This window comes from Anoplopoma fimbria, chromosome 1, assembly GCF_027596085.1.
Source record: "Anoplopoma fimbria isolate UVic2021 breed Golden Eagle Sablefish chromosome 1, Afim_UVic_2022, whole genome shotgun sequence".
Classification (NCBI taxonomy): domain Eukaryota; kingdom Metazoa; phylum Chordata; class Actinopteri; order Perciformes; family Anoplopomatidae; genus Anoplopoma; species Anoplopoma fimbria.
Genome location: NC_072449.1, coordinates 21,176,483 through 21,201,789, shown reverse-complemented (window position 1 = coordinate 21,201,789; position 25,307 = coordinate 21,176,483). Strand labels below are relative to the sequence as shown.

General features: G+C 39.0%; 1 protein-coding gene across 1 annotated transcript; it reads left to right on the top strand.

Annotated features, from left to right (window-relative positions):
• The first annotated feature begins 9,655 nt into the window (after nt 1–9,655).
• LOC129097013 (extracellular calcium-sensing receptor-like) lies at nt 9,656–13,556 on the top strand. Its single transcript, XM_054605688.1, has 10 exons — nt 9,656–9,927; nt 10,107–10,410; nt 10,583–10,669; nt 10,816–10,923; nt 11,049–11,215; nt 11,384–11,861; nt 11,978–12,208; nt 12,326–12,449; nt 12,562–13,034; nt 13,116–13,556. Exons 1-10 carry the CDS (start codon nt 9,656–9,658, stop codon nt 13,554–13,556), a joined length of 2,685 nt encoding a protein of 894 aa, XP_054461663.1.
• The last annotated feature ends 11,751 nt before the right edge of the window (nt 13,557–25,307 follow it).

Below are 25,307 nucleotides of genomic sequence, written 5' to 3'. Positions count from 1 at the left end.
AACGTTTTCTCATGTAATGGGCTCAGAAAATTATTATTTACTGTTGCAACCTTCTCAACTGTTAATATTTGTATCACTATACAATAGATGTGTTCCAAAGGTAAAGAATGAACCTCTATGTTTAACTTAACATGAACATGATTAATGTAAATGAATATGTTTTGCATTCAAACAATATCTATCAACATAACAAAAAAATAAAAATTAAAACATTGCATGAAATGTGCACTTTTTTGTGTTGTTTTTGACAGCCATGAAAAAAATATTAATTGCCTGATAGTAGTTCACATTATAGCACAAAATAGCACGAACAGTAACCTACATACACAGTACACATTGCAGAGACATAATCATTTCAGAATTACTTCAGGAATTCCTAATTAAAAATAAAAATCATAAAATACTTAGGGCCTAGTCTGTCACCTAATAAGCTAGAACCGTACACATTATGTGACAAGACATACCGTTTATGATCACTTAACATGAGACTCATAGAATCTCAGTGAGAAACTAGTTTATTAAATGTTTTGGCTAATGCAGATGAGAAAAGGGCAACAATGGAAGGACTTATATACATATAAGTATATGTGTACAGTATATGTCATATTAAAGAAGTATTTTTTTCAGAATACTTTATCACAATTTCTGTAATGTCCAACAGATGGCACTGAACATCAGAATACATTTATGCATACAAAATGTAACAGTTTAAAGTGTAAACATGCCAACACAAGCATGGTATAGTAGTATGTTAAAAAAAGCTCAAAAGTACTTCTAAGTCTAATGAAGTACACCTTAAGCTCATTATCATACAGCTTAAACTGCTTTGGTTTAATATGAAATATATATTATGAAATTGTAAATATAGATACAAACAGTGATCAGACATCTCCATAATGTATACTATATATATATTATTATTTAATTTTTTTGTATATTTGTGTGTATCTACACAATGATCATCCTTATACATAAATTACTGAATGATTTTTGCATTTTTGCATTTAAATTTCTATTATTTCAAACTAGATTTCGAATCATGTTTTGAGACTTTTGCATTTGGATAAGGGAATTAATCCTACACCTATGACAAGTGATCAAAGTAACAAATTTAGCACACCTGATTTAGCAAGTCATTGGGCCATGTGAAATTTAATTTGGTGTTATTGTTATTTTTCATCATTTAAGTCAGTTGATATGCCTCTAAGGTCATCCTTAATTAAAAAAAATAATTGTTGTTTGTATGATTGTTAGAAACACTTTTGACCTCTCTGGAGGGTATGTCTTTTGGGGGATGATTTAACACATGTGGGGAAGTGCAGATGCCTTAGGCCTGACCATGATTTATACCTCAGGCTCTTCCCACTCACAAACGTGCTAACAAACTAACAATCTCCCTCTAGAGTTCACAGTGTCTCCAGTCTGCCTCCACACCACACCTGTCCCCTCTGTTTAGACTGGAAAACTCCCGTCAGTGCTGTTGCATCATGATCCCCTTAAGATCTCTGCTGGAGAACTTGAGGCCTTTGTCTGTCAAGACTATGCCCTGGAAAATTTGACCTTGGCTTTGCTTTTTGAACTCAAACTTCAATAATGAATAAAATAAATGAAGACATAGCAATTAAGTATAAATGCTTTTGAACTTTTAAATGTTAGAAAGGGAATCAACTGTTAATGTGATGTTCTGGATTTGTTGATGGAAAACATCCAGTGAGATATGAATTTAGATAAATTCCTAAAATAAGTACAGTTTAGGTTCGACAATAACTCCATGTTCTGAAACATTATATTTTTGGTTATATGGTTCAACCAATCAATCTGACTGTTAGTATGTAATAAAAATATCTTATCTGATCTGCATGTACCAAATTTGCTCCCTTTCCGCCACAAGTGTATTAGTGTGGTTGGGCACTGATGTTGGCCTTTATAGTCCAGCTTCTGCCACCATTAGTTGTAGTAGTGGGACTTTAAGCTTGCCTGAACCCACTGAAAAAAGGAACATAATCTCTATGGTTAACCTTGTGAACACATTTTTGTCGCCACAATGTGATTAATAAAAGTGTACAGACAGAGCCACAAACCATCAGGCACTCAGTCTTTGCCTTTAAAACTATGGAGCATATAACATGGACAATGTTGCCATCTCATGGCAATATTGTGCAAGTGCTGAAAAGCTGCAATAATGGTAGAGATGATGCTGCTGCTATTGATGATAATGTTTATCATTGTTATAATAGTAATAATCAGAAGAAGAAGAAGAAGAAGAAGAAGAAGAAGAAGAAGAAGAAGAAGAAGAAGAATTGTTATTATTATTATTATTATTATTATTATTATTATTATTATTAGTAGTAGTAGTAGTAGTAGTAGTAGTAGTAGTAGTAGTAGTAGTAGTAGTAGTGTTAAGAATAAGAAGAAAAAGTTCATAAAGTGTTCTTGGGGACACATTGAAAGCACAATACTGTGCATAATGAGAGATACAACAAAGGTTGAAATGGACCAACATGTAAGGTAAGATATAAGAAAAATATAGAAATTATGACAATCAAAATTAAATAATTAAAGGACGAACAGAAAGAAAGCTTCGCCAGTCAAAACATTTCACTTCAAATCAGCCAGAGATTTTTGTGGTCATGGTTCTGTGTGCTGACACTTGGTGGACCTTGACCAGCCTCCAGCAAGCTTTCCAGGTCCTGGCCCAGCCCCTTCAACCACTCACTCTTAATCTGCAGCCCTGGTCCAGCCTTCAGCATCCTACCAAGTATAGGGACCCGAGGCGCAACTGATTCTAACAAAGAAACTGTGCTGCTAGCAAAACTAGTTCAAACTGGTTCTGTCGGTGCAACGTGGTTTGTTATAGAACTTTGATTCATGGTGTTTTGTAAACTCAATTTATTACAAAGTTTTTAAAAACACAAATTTAATTTCAGGAAGTGATGAGTTGTTGAAATATTGCCATTGTTTTTATCAGGTATAACTTTAATAAACACAAATAAAAGGATCATTAATGTATTTGAGCGATTCTAGAGGTTAAATATAGGTATAAACTGTACCAGTGAAGGTCTTTTTACAGTGTTATACATTAATACTATAAAACAAGAAATGGAGATTTAGCCCTTTAAGTACACTAAAGCTATGTCCAAATTCAGGGGCTTCATCTTCTGAAGGATGCGGCCTTAAAGGCAGGTTCTCCAGAGGACTTCTGAACCTCCTCTACCAATAAGACGATAAAGCATCCATATTTCCAAACTACGTGACTTATGTGTGCCTCATTGACTAACAAAGTATAATAAATACATAATTAGATACAAGCTTTATATACAGGCAGTGTCCCTCCAATGGCAAAGGGATGTGTTTTCACTTGCTAACAAAGCTGTTTGTTACTTTACAATACACAGCATAAAAGGTGTCTATAACCACATATATTCTTTTGAAAAAACATTTATGTTTGACTTTTATTTACTTCCCCCCCTTTACTTGAATATGTCCACAGTGAATCCACACCTACCAACAGTTGGCACTTTTGCTAGGACCTGAATGTCAGATGTTTAAAGGCTGTAACCAGGCTGAATCGCATCTCTGAAGGATGTGTGAATATAACAACATATAAAGGTTATTGTGGAGAAAAACCTGTTCAGATCGTCCCAACTCAGCAAGACAATTATGTATGTCATAAAGCCTACTTAAATATCATCTGAATTGTGGATGGAGGAACATCAGCTTGAATACTGTATTCCCCATTGAAATTGAATGTGATCCAGCCGACATTAAAGTAACATTTTTGTACATAAAGCTGAAAAGTCCTTTGAATTCTCGAGGGATGGTTGGAAAGCAGGCCAAGATGCATTAATATCGTAATTCCACCAAAATCTAATACTGAACCCTTGCCAAGCCAATACATTCTAATTTACACGATTCATATTCTGGATATCGGCTTATATGTATTTATTTTTTGTTATTGTGACAATGATGAGACAGTACAGGAACATATTTTTTGTCTGTAACGCTTATTTGGTTAACAATTGTAATAATTGAGTGTGTTTTTTTAATGATCCATGTTAAATTCACTTTTTTAAGGAAACTCTGGAGTGTTTTCATTTCACACTTAACAAAACCATGTATGTTGTCAATAAGCACCTTTTGATTGCTCTGAGATCCATAGTGCTGGATTGTGTTTGGCTTTGACATGCCAAATTTGTCAAATTAAACCTAAAGATTCTATCCTCTCCAATATGAAACTAGTTAGAGTAAATAATGACTCTGCTGTAGCAGTGCTCATTAATGTGAGCCACTTGTTTTGAAAGAGGTGAGATCACCTCTCATTAAAACCAGAAATTAATTAATTTCCAACAGAACACCTGGTGAGCTCTTGTTTCATAGCCTCAGGCCCAGATGTCATCAGTCTTGTTGGAAACACTTACTTGTCTTTGCTTGCCCAGCTGGCCCCGTGTTCCCTACTCAATCCCCTGAGTAAAAGGTAAATTGGCAGGTTTAGGATGATGCCATGACACCAACTTCAAAATATACACAATAACAAGCGTAAGTGTTTCCCAGATGTGTTACGCTTCACCGCTTTACCTCTTCACATCACACGCGCACACTCATGCCTCCTCTCCACATGGTGCCTGTCCCAAACATTTCATCATGGTGTTTTTGTTTTGTAGCTATATTCTGATAAAACATGTCTGATTAAAATAAGCCTACCAGTTATTTTCTGGCGGATAATTATTTAACACTACCTTTATCTACTGTATTTTTAAGAAATTTGTTTTTGATATCTCTACCTAAAACTAACTTAATAAAAGCCTCAGATTGCCATTAATGTATTGAGGTTAAAGGTTGTAGGTGCAAAACATCTGACAGTGACAAAAATAATTCAATTCAGCCTTTTGTCTGTGACAGTCCTGAAATAGGTGAAATGGTCATTCTCGTTACATAAACTAAACCAAAGATTCCTGATGTAGAGGCTTTTAATCATAGTTTCTATTCCAGGTTTACTTCCTGGGTATGTGGCTGACGAATACGTGCAATAGAGTTTCTCTCACTGGCCCCTTTTGCTAGTTCCCATTCGACCAACAGACTTTAAATTGTGATGACGTCATAGTTTTTTTAATTGCTTTCCTCGGCCCGAGGAAAGTTTTATCATTATAAGACCATGTATGCATTTCAAGGTGTCCTGACAATAGTTTTACAGAAGTTTCTTCTATAGCGGTGGTCTATGAGGAAAATGATTTTGGGGCAGTAGGTTCTTTTTAATCTGCAACACTGCGAGTGGCCACTGGGCAAAATTATAGTTATGGCGCCTTATCCAACACATGTCAGTCCAACAGTGCTGGCTGACTTGATTGTCGAGTGACACGTCCAGTGACTATATGAACCAAAGACTGTGGGAGGCTGTGGGTAAGAGGTAGAGCGGGTGGTCCTTCAATCACACAATCAGAATCAGATCGATCCCCGGCTCCTCCAGTCCATGTCGATGTGTCCCTGGGCAAGACAGTTAACCCCAAATTGATCCCGTAAACTGTGCCTACCGTGTGTTAATGTTATGTGAAGTAAGTTTGTTCTGAAGTGAGGGTGGCACCTTGCAAAGTAGCCCATGCCATTAGCGCTCTGAGTGGTCATAAGACTAGATAGGAGATATACCAGTATAAGTCCATTCCATTTACCAAATATTTATATTTGAAACAGACAATCACAGTTATTGGAAGTTAAAGTTACATCTCTTCTCCACAATCCTACTCTACGTGTCTGCATCGACTGCTTAATTCGGACATTATTGACTGCTAGGAGCTGACAATCCTAGCAGTCAATAATGTCCGACTCTCATTTTATTCAGCATCAAAAAACAAATTAAAAACAAACATAGATCAGCTTGTTAAGAGCTCTCTACCATGACAGAAACCATCTTTGGTAAAAATAAAATGAACCATTTTGTTGGTGGGCCTATGCCTCATTAATTAATAAAGGGACGGGGTTCGGACCTATGGTTTGGTATTGCTGGAAACTGCAAAGTCCGAGCTTTCCCTTGACCCCTTGATTGACATTTCAGTCCCCTTAAACCCTTTATAACAAAACTTTGGGGAGTCTCTTTAACCATAAGACGGTTATTTGTCAGTTGCAATTGTCACTAAAATGCCACTAAGATGTATTTTAAAAGCTTACCAATGCCTGGTACCGGGTACACTCTAAATTATTTTGAAATACACAACAAATGCTATTTATAGGGAAACAAAGCAATCAAATGTCACATTTCACAGTCACACACTGACATTAGTCTTTGTCCTTGCAAAAATGTTTCATCAAGGCATATGTTATTTGCACCAAAAATGGCAGGCTTTAGTTACAAGCGGTTCGCAGTCAAGTTTGGGCGGATGGGGGGCTAGATCACGAAGCTTGCTATGGAAGGCAAGACCCACACTACTCTGTCTCTAGTTGGCTACTTGTTGCTCTCATGGTTGGATTGGTTAGATTTAGGTATTTGGTATGTGTCAGTGAGAGTGAGCAGCTGTAGTCAAGTTTGAATCATTTGCACTGGTGGGAGCTATTGCTGTTCATTGCCACCTGGTGGCTGTATCAAAGCACCCACACCAAAAAATCCTGGGTTTTACCACCCAACAACTTGTCTGTCCGTTCTATACCCCTTGATGAGTCAGATAGAAATCTCATAAAGCAGTGTGGGGCCTGGCATTATCCATGGATCTACTATTTTTCCAAATTTTCAAATATTTTGGGAAATTAATGATGTTATTTGTAACCTGGCTATAAGGATAAAAATTTTGTTTTGAAGTAAAGCTTAGAGTAAACGGTCATCATGGCCAAAACATGGAAACTCTATGAGTTTTTTATAAATTGTATCACAAATGGTGAACTTTAGTGTGTGTTAATCACATTCACAGTCCCAATAGTAGGAAAATACATTTAACTGCATTGTTATCCTTGGTTATAATGTTAATATTGCCTTTGAATTTAGATTATATACTATTTTCCTTTATTGAATCTCAAATTACTCTGGAATGGTAATATAAATAGGTATATATACAATGGACTCATATTCCTTAGTTTCTCACATATCAGAGGAGACAAAAAAATTGCATATATTCCTTGGCCCATATTTCACATATTTCAAGATGGCAAGACAGTGATATTACGCTTAAATTCTAATCTGCCAACATCATAGATCGATAACTGGTCCATGATAGAAAATTACAGCTATAAAGCACCTGAAGCAAGTGGAATAGGTAATCCCTACAGTGCTCATGGTCCCATGGTCTCCTCCTGTGCCGGGAATAGCTCCACAGGGAGGAGGAATCCGGAAAAAATGATTGAACTGCCTCAACCGAGCAGCAGTTCTGTACCGAGTTCCTTTAGGATATCTAAGTTTCTCACCCTATCTCTAAGGGGGATTCCAGACACTCTGCAAAGGAAACCTATTTTGTCAGCCTGTATCCATGAACTCATTCCTTTGGTCATTACCTGATGCCCATGACCATAGCTGAGGATTGGAGCTTAGAACCAAGAGCTTCAACTTTAGGCCCAGCTCCATTCTGATTCAGCTTTACAGTTGAAAAAGAAATACATTTGTGTAGATCTCACAATCCATCTTACCCTCACTTTTGAAAAAAGGATACTTGAACTCCTTCACTTGGGAAAGTGACTCACTCCAAACCCAAAGATCAAACATAGAATCCTTGGAATCAGGTCAACCATGATGGAATCCGTAATACTCCTGAATCTTATGTTCAACAATAGGAAGGGACCTGATTCCATTTGTCGAGCATCACCCCGAGTGCAGGTGTGAAAATGTTTTGGATTCAAAGACTACAATTTCAACAATTTCCTAATTGGGGACATTTTGGAATACTTTTTTCATCAAAGAAAAACATGTACCATAGCAAAATATTGTTATCTGTTGAGTTTTACACACATTTTTTAATCAAATAAAATCAAATTTGAGCAGACTTGACTTTTACTTATTTAAAATAAAACCATAAAATATTTTGATACAGAAAGAGTATCAAATTGAAATTTTAGATCAGGAGCAATTTGGGGTTTAGTGCCTTGCTCAAGGACACATCAACATGCAGACTTGAGAAGCCAGAGAACAAACGGCCAATCTTCAGATTAGAAGACGACCCCCTTTTCCTCTGAGCCACAGCCAATAGCTAATTAACCAATGGTTTAACTCGACATACAAGTCATGTTTTATTTGCTTTTACTTCCTGCCAACTGTTTGTATATTTCTGTTATTTTCAACGTTCTATCTGTATGATTGTGTGTCTATCTTTATTTTTTTTCATCTGTATTCCTGTCTTTGCAAGACTGCATATTCAAGGTTTTAACAGAATACAGTGAAACATCCAATACTCAGGAGTTTTAATTATCTTGAATCTCCCTGTGAGGACAACTGATACAATTGCAATCCCCTTATTGTTCACTTTTAATCAGCTTGTTTTCAGAAACAATACGGCTGATCCCTCTCCCTTGAGAGCATATACCCCAAGTCTAAACTCTTACTTAGAAAAAAAGGAAAATCTGTATCTTAATACTGAGCGTTCTGTCTTAGGGCATCTCTATCCTTACTATTAATAAGGAAACTACAGTGTATGACCTGAGGCAGCACAACAGAGCATGTAATATTGTCTTTGCTACACACTTAGTAGCGCTCTGTTTTGTAGCCTGCAGGGTTTGTCCTCTTAATGATATGCACAGTACACTAATGACTCATTGATTTCCCCATTCCTGTTTAATCCTACATAGGAATATTTGCTACAAAAGAATAAGAACAATTTAAAATAAGGTAAAAATGTTTGTAAAAGATACTGCAATGTATGTATTTACTGTATGTCAGGTTACACTGTTCCCATTAAATGTATGTTCAAAACAATACAGTGATGCATCTTGTGTAGCTCTTTCTTTCTACCACTTTAAACAATTCTTATTAGGTTTTGATACTACTTTAAGTTTCCCTCTCACTCAGTTCGCTGTGTAGCAACTTAGATCAGCAGCCCCTGGTGACATGGGTCTACTGCCTGCCTTTCCACATCATTGAAGGATGACTTAGGCCTAGTCAGGCATACCATTGTGACATGACACAGCTCATGTCTTTCTCAATTATGGTCAAGTACTCATTCCAGTTCCTTGTTGTTGTTGTTGTTGTTAATGTTACTTACTGTGAAACTGGGGGCTCGTTTTCCACTGACCAGAGGCCCAGGGGAAATTAAGTCCATTTGACAGTTGTGATATGAGGCGGGTAGCAAATATATAGGCTAGCATCTCCCACCTAAAATTTAAGATTGAATTGCTTGTCTGTGCAGTGAGGATGTAGCACGTGGAAGTGCCTGATGAACATAACCTTGAATATACAGGCTTAGGCTGATGATAATATGTTTTTTCTACTAAATTGATTGAGCTAAAAAAATAATTTACTGATCTGACTTAACCAGACAATTTCTGTAGATACTGTGTTCATCTGAAAGGTGTCATAATGTATCATTTTATGTACACTAACATTTGCTCTTTACTGACTAATGACAAAATAGTTTGTAGCTTTGTTAGCTTACTAAGTGCTTGTGTGTTTGTATGTGTTATCTAAAATGTATTAGATGAACTGATATAGATATTGGCTAATAAGTGTGTATGGTAAAAGCTTAAAGAAAGGATGCCATTTTTTGGGATGAGATCAGTAGACTCCAATCTTTCCAGGAGAAGGACAGAGCTTGTGCTTTTGAGTCTACTATGGTGTGTGATTTTTCCCTACAACTCCAACCAAGACCAGAGCCAGCAATGCAAACTAATTCCAGGGTCTATGACCCTGCCTGTGCTGGAGAAAAAGGGGGACATTATCTTGGGGGGACTCTTCTCCCTTCATGACATGGTGGTGGAGCCCAGTCTGTCCTTCACCTCTACGCCTCCTCCTCAACAGTGCACCAGGTGAGCAGTTCTTTAGCTAGTCTTGCTGTAGCTGCAAATTTTCTCTTCATTTTCTTGCTTCCATTGTTCTGTTTGGAAATGTTTGTTTTAACTTCCTTGAGCGAAATAATTCATTTTTACAGGGCTTTACACTGATAATTATGTTGAAATCTAAGATTCCATCATCTCTGTTCTTCCAGATTTAACTTCCGTACTTTCCGTTGGATGCAAACTATGATTTTTGCCATAGAGGAGATCAACAGAGATGGCAAACTCCTTCCCAACATCACACTGGGCTATAGGATCTATGATTCATGCAGTACACCCCATCAGGCTCTGAAGGCTGCCATGGAGTTAGTGGGGAATGAGAAGGGTTCAGTGGTTGTAGGAGGGACACAGAGTAAAGGCACCTGTCATGGGACGGTACCAACAGTGATAGGAGACGGAGGCTCTACTCAGTCTCTTGTTGTGGCCCGATTCCTAGGAGTCTTCCATGTGCCACAGGTAAGAGAGTCATAGCTACTCAGCAACTGTGTTCGCTAGATTGTTTTTGTTGTTGTTACCACCGCTAGGGAGGGTCAACAGTTTTAAATTCATAGTGGCTTAAACATTCGGTTACTATGAGACAAGTCCTACCAACTGATAGAATAAAGTTTATTTGTTTTTTTCCAATCAGGTTAGTTATTTCTCCAGCTGTGCCTGTCTAAGTGACAAAAAGGAGTTTCCTGCTTTTTTAAGGACTATGCCCAGTGACTTCTTTCAGGTTAGAGGCAGCAGCCACTCACAATGCAACCTCTATACACAAACAAAGTAATGTCCACATTTTCATCTCTGGAATCATTTAATACCGCTCTCTCTTCTCTCTCTCTCTCGTTGTGTCTCTTTTCCTTTTCCTCTTTCTATCACTAGGTAGATGCATTAGTACAACTTGTCAAGCATTTTGGCTGGACTTGGGTGGGTGTGATCGCAGGGGATGATGCTTATGGCCGTGGTGGGGCAAACATATTTGCAGATGAGGTGAGAAATACACCCATAACTAAAGTTGCCATTAAGTCATTTTCATTGTATAATTTAATGAACATTTAATGAACTTGTGAATAAAAAAAAATAAAGTTGTCATATATCCCTCCTGCTGCTTATAGGTTAGAAAATTAGGTGTTTGTGTTGCTCTCCATGAGGTCATCCCTAAGAACCGAGCACAGACCACAATTTCATCAATTGTTTCCAAGATCCGCTCCTCTGGGGCTCGAGTGATTCTAGTGTTTGCTGTGGAACAAGATGCAGCCGCATTGTTTGACGAAGCTCTCAGGCATGATTTGTTCAGAATCTTCTGCTTCACTATAGTATTTAAAATATGATAAAAAATCACTATCAACTTTTGATTTTGTTGACTTTTTAAAAATACAGGTTTGCTAAGTTTGAAATCTGATATGTTTATCTTTGAAAAAATTGACATTTCCATACCACTTTAATTTAGAGAGGGGCTCACTGGGATACAGTGGCTGGCCAGTGAGGCTTGGAGCACAGCTGCCGTCATCTCCACCCCCAAAAAGCACCATCAAATTCTCCAGGGTTCTATGGGATTTGCCATTCGGCGAGCAAACATCCCTGGATTGCAAGACTTTCTGCTACGCCTGCATCCCTCAAGCCCAGATACCCTTACAGATCCATTCCTGATACCCTTCTGGGAAGAGGTGTTTCAATGCAGCCTGGGTCTGCAGGCTGAAGGTCAGGAACATAGTGTTGAGGGTAAACCTCCATGCTCCGGAGCAGAAGAGCTGCGGAGTGTGACGAATATCTATTCAGATGTGTCACAACTAAGGATCTCCTACAATGTCTATAAGGCTGTGTATGCCATTGTCCATGCATTAAAGGCAATGAGAAGCTGTGTGAAAGGAAACGGGCCATTTCCTCAGCAGGCCTGTCCAGATGCAGACAATATACAGCCATGGCAGGTACCATCCCACACGTTCAGTAATTCACTCCAGATGAACAAAAGTTACAGTGATACTGATATAGTATGTATATATATTGCTATTACTACAAAATGATATGCAATTTCTTCCATTAGCTACTTCATTACATAAAATATGTGGAATATTTGAACTCTTTTGGCGACGAAACCAAGTTTGATGAGAATGGTGACCCTGCAGCCATGTATGACCTTGTGAACTGGCAGCTAAGACCAGATGGAGAAATGGAGTTTGTCACTATTGGCAAATTTGATGAGACAACCAAAGACGGAAAGCAAAAACTCAAGATTCAGGAAAATATAATTGTATGGAATGGCAACCAAACCAAAGTATGGATCTCAATAGATTAAATAATGTTCTTTTGAATTGCATTTTGTTCAATAATATTTATTTTATTATGTGGCTGTGTTGTGATCATTTCACTGTATGTTCCCTCGTTTCCCTAGATCCCCTTGTCAGTATGCAGCAGCATTTGTCCCCCAGGTACACGGAAGTCAATCAGAACAAACTTCCCTATCTGCTGCCATGATTGTGTTGTTTGCACAGCTGGCGAGTTTAGCAATCAGACTGGTAAGGAAAGGCTACTTGCCTACTTTGCGATTGAGAGTCTAAAAACTCTAAAAAAGTTGCAGTGGTAAAGCCACAATATATAACAGCTAAAGTCCTCTTGTCTTTTCTTTAGATGCCGTAGAGTGTGTGCGCTGCCTGCCAGAGTTCTGGTCCAATGCTGAGAGAACAGCCTGTATCCCCAAACAGGTGGAGTTCCTCTCCTATAGCAGCACCATGGGCATCATCCTGATGGCTATTTCGCTCATTGGCTCCTTTTGCACTTGTGTTGTGGCCTTCATATTCTCTTGTCACAGAGCCACCCCCATTGTCAAGGCCAACAACTCTGAGCTGAGCTTCCTGCTGCTCTTCTCGTTGACTCTGTGTTTCCTGTGTTCTCTGACCTTCATAGGCCGGCCCACTGAGTGGTCCTGCATGCTGCGACACACAGCATTTGGAATTACCTTTGACCTCTGTATCTCTTGTATTCTGGGGAAAACTATAGTGGTGTTAATGGCCTTCAAGGCCACAATTCCAGGCAGTAATGTTATTAAATGGTTTGGGCCTGCACAGCAAAAGGCAATCATTACCCTTTGTACACTGGTCCAGGTAAGGATTCCTCACTCATTATGCACCTTGATTTGGGCATTTGCTCAAACATCTGAATGAAACACTTTTCTTTTTCTACAGGTAATAATCTGCACAGTGTGGCTGGTTGTTGCTCCACCCACTCCACACCAACTGATGCCACGTGAGAGCATTATCGTCATTCTCTTGTGTGATGAAGGTTCACCTGTAGCATTTGCTCTGGTCTTGGGCTACATTGGCCTGCTGGCCTGCCTCTGCCTTGTCTTGGCCTTCCTGGCAAGGAAACTACCGGACAACTTCAACGAGGCCAGACTCATCACCTTCAGCATGCTCATTTTTTGTACAGTGTGGATAGCCTTTGTTCCTGCTTACATCAGCTCTCCTGGGATGTACTCCACAGCCACGGAGGTGTTTGCTATTTTGGCCTCCAGTTATGGACTGTTGGGCTGCATCTTTGCACCAAAGTGCTACATAATCCTTCTAAGGCCAGAAAAGAACACATGGAAACACTTAATGTCGAAATCTGCCTTGGACAAATTTTAGGAGGTCATATTTATTTCATTCATATTTCATGGACTTCTTTTACTAGCTTTTTCCCAGGTTAATAAAAATATATGTATATACAGACAAACTTTTACCACTAGATGGTAGTATTGTGTTGTAAATGCTGCCTTCTGTCATTCTTCATGGCCCATCTTTATCCTTACCAATAACTTTCCCCAATGTCTTTGTACATTTTCCTGTCTACCACTCTCACTCCTAATAAATAGATTCTTACCCTTAGTTAAAGATCTACCTTAACTTTATGAATTATTTTGGTCAGTAGTGTAGAAATAAAAACAGACGAATAATCACAGAAACAATATAAAAGACATAAAAGTGCATCATCATAAAGAGGTGATGTTTTAATATGAAACCCCCTATAGTGTTTAATACCCAGCAATTCAAGACAGCCAACAGTTTACAAATGGTTTTATTTTTCAAACTACGTGACACTCCTTTGACGTTCTCCACAGAAATGTGAAGGACAGCTCATTGCTAGATCTGAATGGGATTTGGCACCAGTGTCCATGCTGATTTGACCTGAGATAGAATAATGAGGCCCACGGTCTCTGAGGTATACTCTGTGGAAATCCCAGCCATCAATGATTAATTTAAACCCTCATACTCCGGAGGCCTTCACATATAAACATCACACTTGGCTGTTCCCTACAATAACAAACTAATACGTCAGACATTTTTCCGGCTCTCCACAGCTGCTCTCAGGCTAACATTGATTATCCACCACTAATTAATCTGTTCCTCCCAAGAAAGACAAATTGGAAGATGGAGAGATGTATGGTCTCTGGTGTCCGTTGGGGTCAAAAAGGGGTTTGTAGGGGCTTGATTTGCATTTATTTCCAATTATAACTCTTTTTAGCCTTAGCATTTTGTTCTCTATACTGCATCATACATTTCAATATGAGACAGGGGTTATTTTTGTTACAGATAGCTACAGCATGTGGCTGCTGGTATTGTGTTTCATTGTGAGTCTCTGTTGGTGTCAAAATGGCAAAATGTGGTCTTGGACATCACTTACTGTAGTGAAGACTACCACAAAAGCCGTTTTTAGTACTTTGCCAGGTGTTAATGCCTGTCCTTGGACAGATTTTGTCATAACTGTGTAGGGTGCAGTCGCAAAACAGGTATGTAGTTCAGATAAAAATGAAGGCAGAGTTAGAAGATTGGTGTGATCCAAGCAAGTGTGCTGGAAGTAGGGGGGTTGAAAGTCTGAAGGGGACCATTGCTCCACCCACTACAGCCCCTGGCCTCATTTGTCATTGCGGCTGGTGTGCCCTATCGCAAGATAGTCTCTTGTTTCATTTCAATGAGTGATCCTTCAGATAGTAGCATGCTTGAATTAATTAAGGAAATCAGAATAGACCATCTCTATTTGAGGTTAATATCACTTGAATGAGAAAAAAAACTTTTGGTAATGCCTTCATTAAAATGAACGGGCCATCAAATTACAGGCACACAGATGTAAAATAGGAGTGTGCATGGCTGTTAAAAATATATTAAAAGAGTGAGTGAGTGTAGAGAATAAGTCGAGAATTCAAAGAAATCCATGCCTCGAAATACTGAAAAAGATAACTCCAAACATGAAGACATGTATTGCTGACAGCGTAGATGTAAACACAGTAGGGAAACTGAAAGATGTAAGAAGGACATGACTTCTACAGTGTTTACATGCAGCAATTTGCTCAATCTTGTCATCAGTGAGTTTTTGTAATGGGAAGAAATGCTGACCAGATGTTTGACCACATGGGGGTTTACCTCATCAAACACAGGGTTTAGAGAAGTTATAAAAAATATTGTGCTATGAATAAGAAGTTCTGATGCCTTGGGGTGAAGCAAAGTTCAAGTAATGACTAAACTAGAGACAAAGGGATGGATTAAATAACAAACACCTAAATATAATTCTGTTGCAGCAGCTAATGGTATTTTTGTTTGAAAAAGGCAAAAGTGTATTTTGTGTCTGCCTATTATTCTGTTTTGAGGATTGTGTTAAGTGCCTTTGAGTTAGCGCTATTGACCCTCTCCTTGACTTGTACTTGACCACTGTACTACTTGAGACTTATCCTCCCACCTAATTTTGGAGTGTTTGCAACTTACACCGGCATTTCAGGGGGCAAATCATAAAGCAGCAATCAATATCACGTGTCAGTTTCAGTCTAACAAGCACTACTTTTGTGAGTTTTTCGATGTAACTGGCAAAGGTACAGAAATATTATATGTCTTGCCTGGATTGCTGATGCATTGGTTATGTACACACTTTTTTTTAACTATTACAAAGGGAACAGTCTTAAAATGTTGACAAGATATGCATAATAATGGAGAAATTGATTTCCAAAATCATTCATTAATCAACCCATACCATCATTAGGGCAAAAAACAAATAACTGAATATTGTGTCAAATGTACTGCATTTTATGTAACATCTGTCAAAGAGCTTTAAAACGTGCCTCTCATTCACCCATTGATACACACATTCATACACAGATGGTGAAGATAAGTGTACATATCAGTGACTTTGCATAATTATATAAGGGTACAGAGTTGAGTGATTGAATCATGTCTTGCCCAGATACACCATGACCTAAAATCGCATTTCATGATGAAGGCGTCTCTTTCACCATAATCCTGGCTTTCTATCATTTTTCCTTCTTGAGGAAAGCCTTTCAGGTAGCCTTTTCTCCAACTTTCTTTCACCTATTATGTAGTGAGAGCCGGCACTGAGATGGACAGCATAGAAACTACAGCCAAAACTAATGGTCTCTCCCACAATAGCACCATTCACTGGGGCCCATGTGGAAGTCTACATTATATTGGGCAGCAGATAATGTGAAGGTCTCATCTTATCTTATCTTATTATGCACCAGATCCATGCCCAGATGATCTGAAATGGGAGGATAGATAAGAAATGTGTTGACAGAATTGCAATTGAGAGACAGCAAGGCAGAGTTTTTCACACTGGATAATATCTGTGAGGGCAAACAAATACCACAGTGTGCAACACACTGATGAGTGAATGTTTGTGATGGACCATCAGGGTGGTACCACACCAACTCACGATAATAATAGCTCTAGCAGCTGATGAAATGTTATTTCCATTTAGGCAGAAATACACATGCAAATATTTTGCTATGGTACATTCAGCAACGTTCAAAAGCTTAAATTAAACTATGCACACTACACTTGAACACAGAAGAAAAGTGACAGTATTTGAATACAAATAACATTGAATTTGATTAATGTCAAGAATATGTATTTATTCATTGCTTCTTTCTTTCTTTTGGTGTTGTTGTTGTTGCATGTGTCATGATGGACACCATACGGCTTTCAAAAGTCAATACTTCTTTGAAATTCAGTTTTTATTTTCATTTGAAGTATTTTATGCCTTTATCTATTGACCATGAGTCCTTGGTATTTCCTACTATCTCACCATCGGGTGTTTTTTTTGTTTCTCTCAGACCTCAGAAGAAAAATAAAACACTTTGAGGCAAAGATATAGAATAGAAGGCCATGATTTGAGTCTAAGATTGCAAAAATATCTACTGCATCAGTGCACTTCCCAGGAGAACTTATGTAGGCTAACAGAGAAGTCACCCAGACTATACAGAAGATCAGCATGCTGAAGGTGGTTTCGTTTGGCTTCATTAATGTCGTCAGGGAATATCCTTGCTAGGAAGGTCAGGGGAGGCTGAGACATGCAGGCCCAGAACTATGGAGCCCATTGTACATTCAAGAATGACCTTGGGTCCCCAGTGGTCCAATATGTTCTTTTCTGAAGGCTGAGGAAGAGCCAGGGTCAGGCACATCATTCAGATTAGCACCTGGAAAAAAAAGATCCTGTCAGAAGATGGTGAGATACATTTGTTTAGAATACAAAGAAAATTAAAACTGAAGCAGATATTGTATAAGGAAACAGAAATCAGTATCCTACAGTATTCACTGAAATACACTGAAACTCATTTTGTATAATTGACCCTGTCCTCATATGGAGGGGTTGTGAACAAGAAAGGGGGATACTGGTATAAGAACAGCATGGTGTTAAATATGTTTTTTTTTTTCAATTTTGATGTTAATGGGTCAGGAGACTGCAATATCATTACACAATTATTCTCTCAGCATGATAAAACTACAATGTAATTCTCTCCAAAATGTAATATCATCTGACGATGCTACGCTTCACCAAAGGTGTGTCAGTAGTAAAGGAAACTGGCAAAAATGGCAGCTGTCTGGGCTGCCCCAACAGTTTTAGACAAAAGAGTGGATGATTCCCATGGTGCCATTGTAAGAAAGGAAATCCAACTGCTGAGGAATCAGTCAATTTTGAGTTGGACCAGAAAAAAGGTTACAATATTGTAACCCTAGTTCTGTAAACACTGGTGGAGCTCTCCACTGGACTCCATGAGTAATGCTCTCCTCGCTTCACAAACACACATTTGCCCACTGAAGATTGGCATAAGGGCTGGTCATGACCGGCTAGAGGTTAGCCGCCGATGCCCAGCTACTTCTTTATATCCTAGGCTGCACTGCCAAGAAGTAAGTGGCCCCCTCCAACCCAGGTAGTATTCAACTAATCTGGGGAGAGCCATGGCCTTACCCTGCACAATACATTCACGGTTTCATCAAGCATTTCAGAAACATGTTGGTGTATCATGCCTCCCTGTTCTCCGCAGGGTTGGAACACCAAAAGCATCCAGCTGTATAACACTCAACCTGAAAGAACTCCTTCAGATCTTGGGAACAAAGGAGGGATTTTATTTTATCACCACAGTGGAGCAATCAACTGGAGTGGAAGGACAAGCTGGTTAGTTCACAAACTCTCTTTTAGCTGAGGTCAGTGCAAGGAGCAAAGCTGTCTTAAATGACAACGCCTTCAGGTTGTCATTTAAGCTGCAGCTGTCGCCCAACACATCCCGCCGTAGTGCTCATCAATAGTGGAAAGTCCTGGCGGAGAGATGTTGGCAGTGTACTTTTGCGGGATCCTGATTTAGCGGACACCAGAGAGATATTGTAGTATTCATCATCTGCAGACAAAGCCCTTTCCGAGCGGAGTTGACAGGAGATAGCATTGGAACATTTGCGGCTGAGGCAGGACTTCAAGTTGTCCCTCCTGAGGCACAAGTAGCCTATGTGAGTTAGAATTGCAGAGGACACCAAACACAGTCCAGTGATCCTAAAACAGAGACAGAGAAAGCAGGTGTGTTTTTCACAGATAAATCTAAAGATGTTGCTATATCCTTGTATCAATGTTACATTAGAGTTAAAAGCCTAAAGTTACAGTCTTTATTTACCTAAACATCAGACTATTAAAGTAAGTAGTAAATTACGAGTAAATTAGTTAGTTAACCTTCTTTACAGGGATTACGGGAAAAGCATTTATCAATAACAAATGTTTTTTTGATTATACAAAAGTATCTGTTGTGTTGTTAATTTCTCCCTCAGCACAACGCAGAAAGTCAAAGAAGCACACAGGTTTTTCTTTCTGTAACGCTTTCCTTGTACCAGGACATACACAGGCACCTAGGATCACTTGATCATTAATATTATAATAAAATATTTCATCACATTCTGAAAATTCAGAAGGAGGGATAGTTTATGAGTTATTAAAATGGAGACCTGTAATAGAAAAAAGCAGTTCAAATTCAAGAATTGTGTCTGTGGCCTTCTCGTCCCTGAATCCGAAATCTGCCAAAATCTTCATCCAGGGACACTAACCCCACCCAAAACCGCCCAATGAGGCGTAGCAGCTCAGCCGTGGCCCAGCAGCAGCGTCACTGGACATTGTGCAGAAGAACAGTGGATACCTTGATAATACCTAGAGTCCTGTCCTATTGCCACTCAAACAAACACAGCTAGCTCACAAGAATCAGAGCAACTGTTTGACAGATGGATAGACAGGGAAACAGAAAGATAGTTAAGTGAGAAACTGTATGTTTGAAAGACAGAAATAGACACGTAAGTGAAGTTATACCCAAGTCGTACCGTAGAGAGAAACCTCATCTTCTGCATTTATTCCATCCTAACTATTAAGGAGCAGTGAGCAGCGACTGTGCAGAGCTTTAATTATAAGAGTCTTGTGAATCTTTAAAGGTAATTGTGGGAGCATTTTTAAGCCCCTATTCCACTGGAAAGGGGCTTTCCCACTGGATTGTAACCTTTCCCCAGTTGGAAAGGTTACAATCTGCATTAATTACTATTATTACAAATTATTATTATTAATCATTTTTATTACATCATTACAAATGACTCTGCAGTAGTCACGAGTATTATCGTCCCCAGCTCTGATCGGCACTGATGGAAGCATGACACCCAAGTTGACCTGCTAAATTGTTCCCCTGTTCCTGAGCTTTCTTTCTGTCATCTCAGCCACAAATTCTGTCCGTCTCCATCAAAACAGCGCTCGAACATCCTTTTCTGTTATGTCAAATCTTGTTGGAACAGGGGTATTGTAATTGATTTGGAAGACAACAGGAGCGAGCATTACAAACCCACAGGAAAACAGAGAAAACTGAAGACAACAAGAAGACAATGAAGACATATGGTAGTGTAGAAATACTTTGCAAAAAAACTAACAAGCACATGAATCATCATTATGTTTGCAACACAGTTATCCTCACCATGGGTGAATTAAACACCCCAATGTGTTTCCCAAAACAATGGAGGTTCAAGTGAGTGCAAAGCCAACAACAACTGGCACTGTAATCACAGATCCACATTCTGAGTTTGCCAAATGTACTTCCTGTCTAGTCACCATAGCAATGGCTGCTAACAGAGGGCTGCTCTCTGCTAGGCAAGCATCAGCTGCCAGATAGCCATGGGTGAAGTTGGGCAGGAGGTCTGGGTTATTGTTAATTTCCTCCACTGAGAAGATCAAGCCTGAAGCCAGCAATAAGCTCCCTGGTTAAAACGATAGCAGGTGTGACACAGGAAAGTAATAGGAAGATGAACATCTGAAACCAAGACATATGAAGACAGAGTGCATAGACGTAGTTCAGCTCAACAAGAAAAGAAAATGTGTAAGTCTTCAAAATCTTACATTTTAACTGCATTAACCTTATCACTCCCCAAATCCAACTCAGGTTTTGGTGCCTTCACATGAAAAGGGAACCAATCCCCAGTCACTACATCTTCTGACTGATAAACGCAATGTGGAATAGACTTTACCATCAGCTTGCAGGGCTCCCCTCCATAAACCCCTGGGATGATCCCAGCGAGGAGGAGCAGAGCACAGATACGCATCACTCGGAAGATAGCAGCGCAGCGAGGGAAATCCAGCTGTTCAAAGTATAAACAGCTTTAATTTGTTAACATTTGGCTTTAGACACCAAGGTACAAAATATCAGTGGTGCAGAAGGCATCGAACCTTCGACTTAACATTTAATAAGTCTCAAATTGCCTTCATTGATGTTTTGTTTTTTCCAATGTTTATTCTATGTTAATCTTCCTATATGCTAAAACATGTTGCATTTCTTGTATAAAAGGTGCTATGCAAATAAAGTGTATCATTATTATTATTATTATTATTATTATTATTATTATTATAGAGATTAAAGAAGCCAGAATAACACAATATCCTAATGAGAAAAAATATGACTTTTATATCCATTTATCTTTCTGTTTTTGTTGTTGATGAAACAGAACACAATCTAACAGTTGTTCAACAAATGAAGTGATTCAGTTTGCTCAAAATACAAACCCATACCAGAACTTGATAACAGGTATGGATACCTACTTTATTACAGTAGTTGCAGGTTATTTCTGGTCGACCCAAACAAATAAAGATGAGGAAATAGCATTTGATATACAGATATCACTGCCACATGGGAGGCTTAACAGATTATGTTGTAGTGGGAGGAGGACATTAGTTTGTTATTGTATAGAGCTTTTCTTTAATTGTTGCACCTACTCTGCTGGCGGCTGCAGCTCTGGAGGTCGAGCAGGTCGTCCTGTAATCGCAAGGTTTGCGGATTGATCCTTGCCTACTCCTCTTTGCATCTCAAAGTGTCCTTGAGCAGGACACTGAACCTCAAGTTTATCTCGATGGACAGACCAGCACCTTTATGGCAGATGGATTACCATTGTGCATACATGTGAGAATGAGAGTGCATATAATTGCAGACCATTAACCATTTTGTCAGTTCGTACAAAAAACCTGGGTACATTTGGTATAATGAATAATCATCAACAGCCACACTTTTCAGTGATAGCAGGGATTGGGTAATTCCATGCAATAATGCAATCGATTTGACCCCATACCTCTTGAATATCACCATACTAATGATAGGTTATATGCAAGCATGCTGAGATGTACAATTAGCAGGAGGGATGAATTAGACTGGCCTATAAAAGATGAGATGGGTTAGAGGAAAAAAAAGAGAGCTGTCATTTTCAGGAGCAGGCACTGTCAATGGCAAGTGTTCAATTACACCATGAGTGGCCCTCTCTTTTCCGTCCCCTCCTGTCCTCTCATTCTTCCTGTGCTCTCCACTTTCTGGACCACTGGATCTCTCTCTCCCTCTTCTCTCCTCGTCTCTCGAGTAATTACTGCTCCTCTCATCTCATCTTCTCTCCTCTGCCCTCTTTCTAGCCTTTATAGGAATAGTTTGATATTTAGAGAAATATGAAGCTGCGAGCACAACGACTAAAAACAGCCAGCTTGCCCAATGTAACAAAATCCTTCTCCCAGCACCTCTTAATCTAATTTATCAACATGACATATCTCATTTCTTTATTCTGCACAAAACAAAATCTATATTGAAATCAGTGGAAGTGAAAAAATGACAAGTTGCAGCTTTATTCCATCTGAGACTCCAGGAAGTCACAAATTCCTGGAGGCCTGCTCATAACCCCCCTTTGACATTTTTACACTTCCACGGATTTGAGTATAGATTATACAAACCCCCAAGTCTTCATACAGTGAGTTAAATTTATCTGGAAGTAGATTCATATTAATCCTACAGACATTAAAATTTGTATCGATGTTATATAAATCTTGGGAAGAATAAGCACATTTCTGAAAATGTCAAACGATTCTTTTAAAGTTGTGCATGGTTTCTGTATCAGTAAGGTCAGTACCTAGCTAGACACGCCAAAATTCACACAAAACATTTCAGCTATGCTCCTAAAATAGAATTTTGATCAGATGCTGTTCATTAAAACAGGTTGTATTTGACTTCCTGTGGCTCTGATATTGACCCATTGTATTAGACTAACTGAAGAACACCCAGTATGCCCCCCAGAGACAAAGTTGCCGGCCCCAGCTGCAACAGCTCCTCCAGGGGAATCCAGGAAGAGGAGCACAGGGCCAAGCACAGCTGGGACCAGGTCCACAGAGAAAAGGATGTGACTGTAATGGCCTCACCTCCAAAAGATGAGTGAAAACATTTCTGTCTGTAAATCAATGTTTTTTGAGAATGTTGTGAAGAAGGGGAAAAAGGCTAGTTAGATGGAACCTTAGAGGGCTAAGGATGGATTTAAATCCAAGCTCCCATGATTTGTTCCACCCTTCCCTGCCGGATGCCAGCGTGAACTCTTCACAGCACGGAGCCTGGCAATGCACCCATTACAACAAAAAGAGGAGAGCAGAGAGAGGTGAAATGTCCAAGAAAGGTAAGAAACCCACATTTGTCTCACATATTCAGATAATTCAAAGCATTTTTCCACACACTCCCAACACTTTGTTATCTTTTTTTTTCTGACAGCTTCGTCCAACAAACTCTTCCCTGTTATGCTGATCATAGGATGGATTGTTGGCTGCACAGCAGTTGTCTACTTTGTGTTCATTTTTGCTTGGGTAAATTATTCCATCTTTAAAATGTATAATATATATCATCAGTAGGTGTGCAGATTTAGAATTAAATATCTCAACAACTATTGATTGACGTGAAACCCTGTATAGACATTCATGTTCCTCTGAGTATAGAATGTTAATATTTGTGGATTTGAGTGAAATTTTTGACAACTGGATGGCCATTATGCCTCCCTCAGCATGATTTTAATAACTTTGGTAATCACTTAAATTCATCCAGCGCCATTACAAGGTCAAAATAACATTCCCTACCAGTAAGCGTAAGTATGCTAACAAATTAAGAAAAGGTGAAAATGGTTGATAAATGTCAACATGTGAACACGTTAGGATGGTGAAACTGCTAATTTTTCAAAACTTACCATTCAGAAAGACTGCAGCTCCAGCTTGTGTGTTTGTTTAACTAATGGATCTTGATTCTCTTTCTTTGGCAGAAAAGAGGTGTGCGGGGAAGAAATTGAATTCAGCAGAGAAATAAAATTCTCCTCCCAGGGGACAAAGGGGCGAAAAGATCATCTCTATGTTTTGATATTCCTTTTCTTTTTGATACGCACTGTCAGCTATTTAGGCGGCTTTGGAAAGGCTGGAATGAAAGTGAGCAATGGATTGATTGAAATAGATATTTTCCATTGTCCGGTGGTAATGATGTTTAGCTGTGAAGAGAGTTTCCTCTGACATGAATAATTGTCTTTCATCTAAGAAAAGGAACCTTTCGGCCTCCAGAAAACCTGTCTGTCTGTCTGTCTGTCTGTCTGTCTGACTGTGTGTTCTTCGCATACCTTGAGAACCACACATCTGACATCCTTCACACTTGGTTCGTTCCTGTGGACCCCATGGAGTGCTCTGTTGAATTGGGTGTACTCAGACACTGCTGGATCTTAAACATGTTCTCACATAACTCGTCAAATACCAACGGTTGGTCAGTGGCACTTAGCATCGGAAATCGATGCGTGGAGACCTATTGGACGCTTATCGCATGTGATGTAGCATTAAGTGTGCAAGAGTCTGCTTAAGTAAGGCGGGAGTGGTGATGGATGTGTCAAGCAAACAAAGGACTTTAATCCAAGAGACTGGAATTCTTGTCCCATGGGAGACTAATTCTAAACGTTTTTGTCACCCAAAGTGGACGTAGTCATCGTGACGTCACCCATTGGCTTTTGGACTGTCGTTTTGAAGCCCCGAGTTCGTCGATTTGGCTTTCGCCATCTTAGATTACGACCGTCGCCATCTTGGATTTTTGCAACAGGTGAAAGGAAGTTACCATATTTGGACAACTGGGGAGTGACTACTGTGGCTCTGGTAGCGGCAGCGACCTGTCATTCACAGTAGGCCCGCCCTAAAGCATACTTCGCTAAATGATAAATTTTTATCTAAATGGGACCATGATTTACTAAATTACATCATGCTGTATTGAAGAAGACTTGAAACTAGTAATTGATGCTACAAACTAATTTTTACCATGTTTAATGAGGTAATTAATCATGTGAAAAGCAGGTAATTTTCTCATAGACTTCCATCCCACTTCCATTGGGATCCTGAATTTTGTCTACTAAATGTAGTACTAGAATATTCCCTCTGAAGTAGAAGTACACAGTAAGTAGTATACAATTAAGTTGCATTTTTTATGAGTTAAAGTTTGATTTGGGGACATTTTGTTAATAATTTCGGGGTTCTACCGTGTAAAATAGTAACATTATTCAATACTGTTTGCGGGCCTTTTAGCCTTTTTAACTCGACCCTCAAATAGATGTCCTAATGAGAACCCCCACCATTTGCTATGACAAATGTCAGATGTAATCCATTTTAGTTTTTGTGTATTTAGGCTGCTGCACTTCACTCAGCAGAGCCTTTCAGAGATGAAGTAGAAAGGAAAACAGATAGTGTAAGTAAGTAAAATTAGAATGGACACACCTGATTGTATGTGTGTCTGTGTGTGT

What these genes read in the sequence shown, in the direction of transcription:
- LOC129097013 (XM_054605688.1), top strand. Translation starts at nt 9,656, where the DNA reads ATGCCATTTTTTGGGATGAGATCAGTAGACTCCAATCTTTCCAGGAGA. An exon ending in GGAATGGCAACCAAACCAAA is followed by an intron (nt 12,209 to 12,325) that starts GTATGGATCTCA and finishes TCGTTTCCCTAG; the next exon opens with ATCCCCTTGTCAGTATGCAG. An exon ending in CGAGTTTAGCAATCAGACTG is followed by an intron (nt 12,450 to 12,561) that starts GTAAGGAAAGGC and finishes TCTTTTCTTTAG; the next exon opens with ATGCCGTAGAGTGTGTGCGC.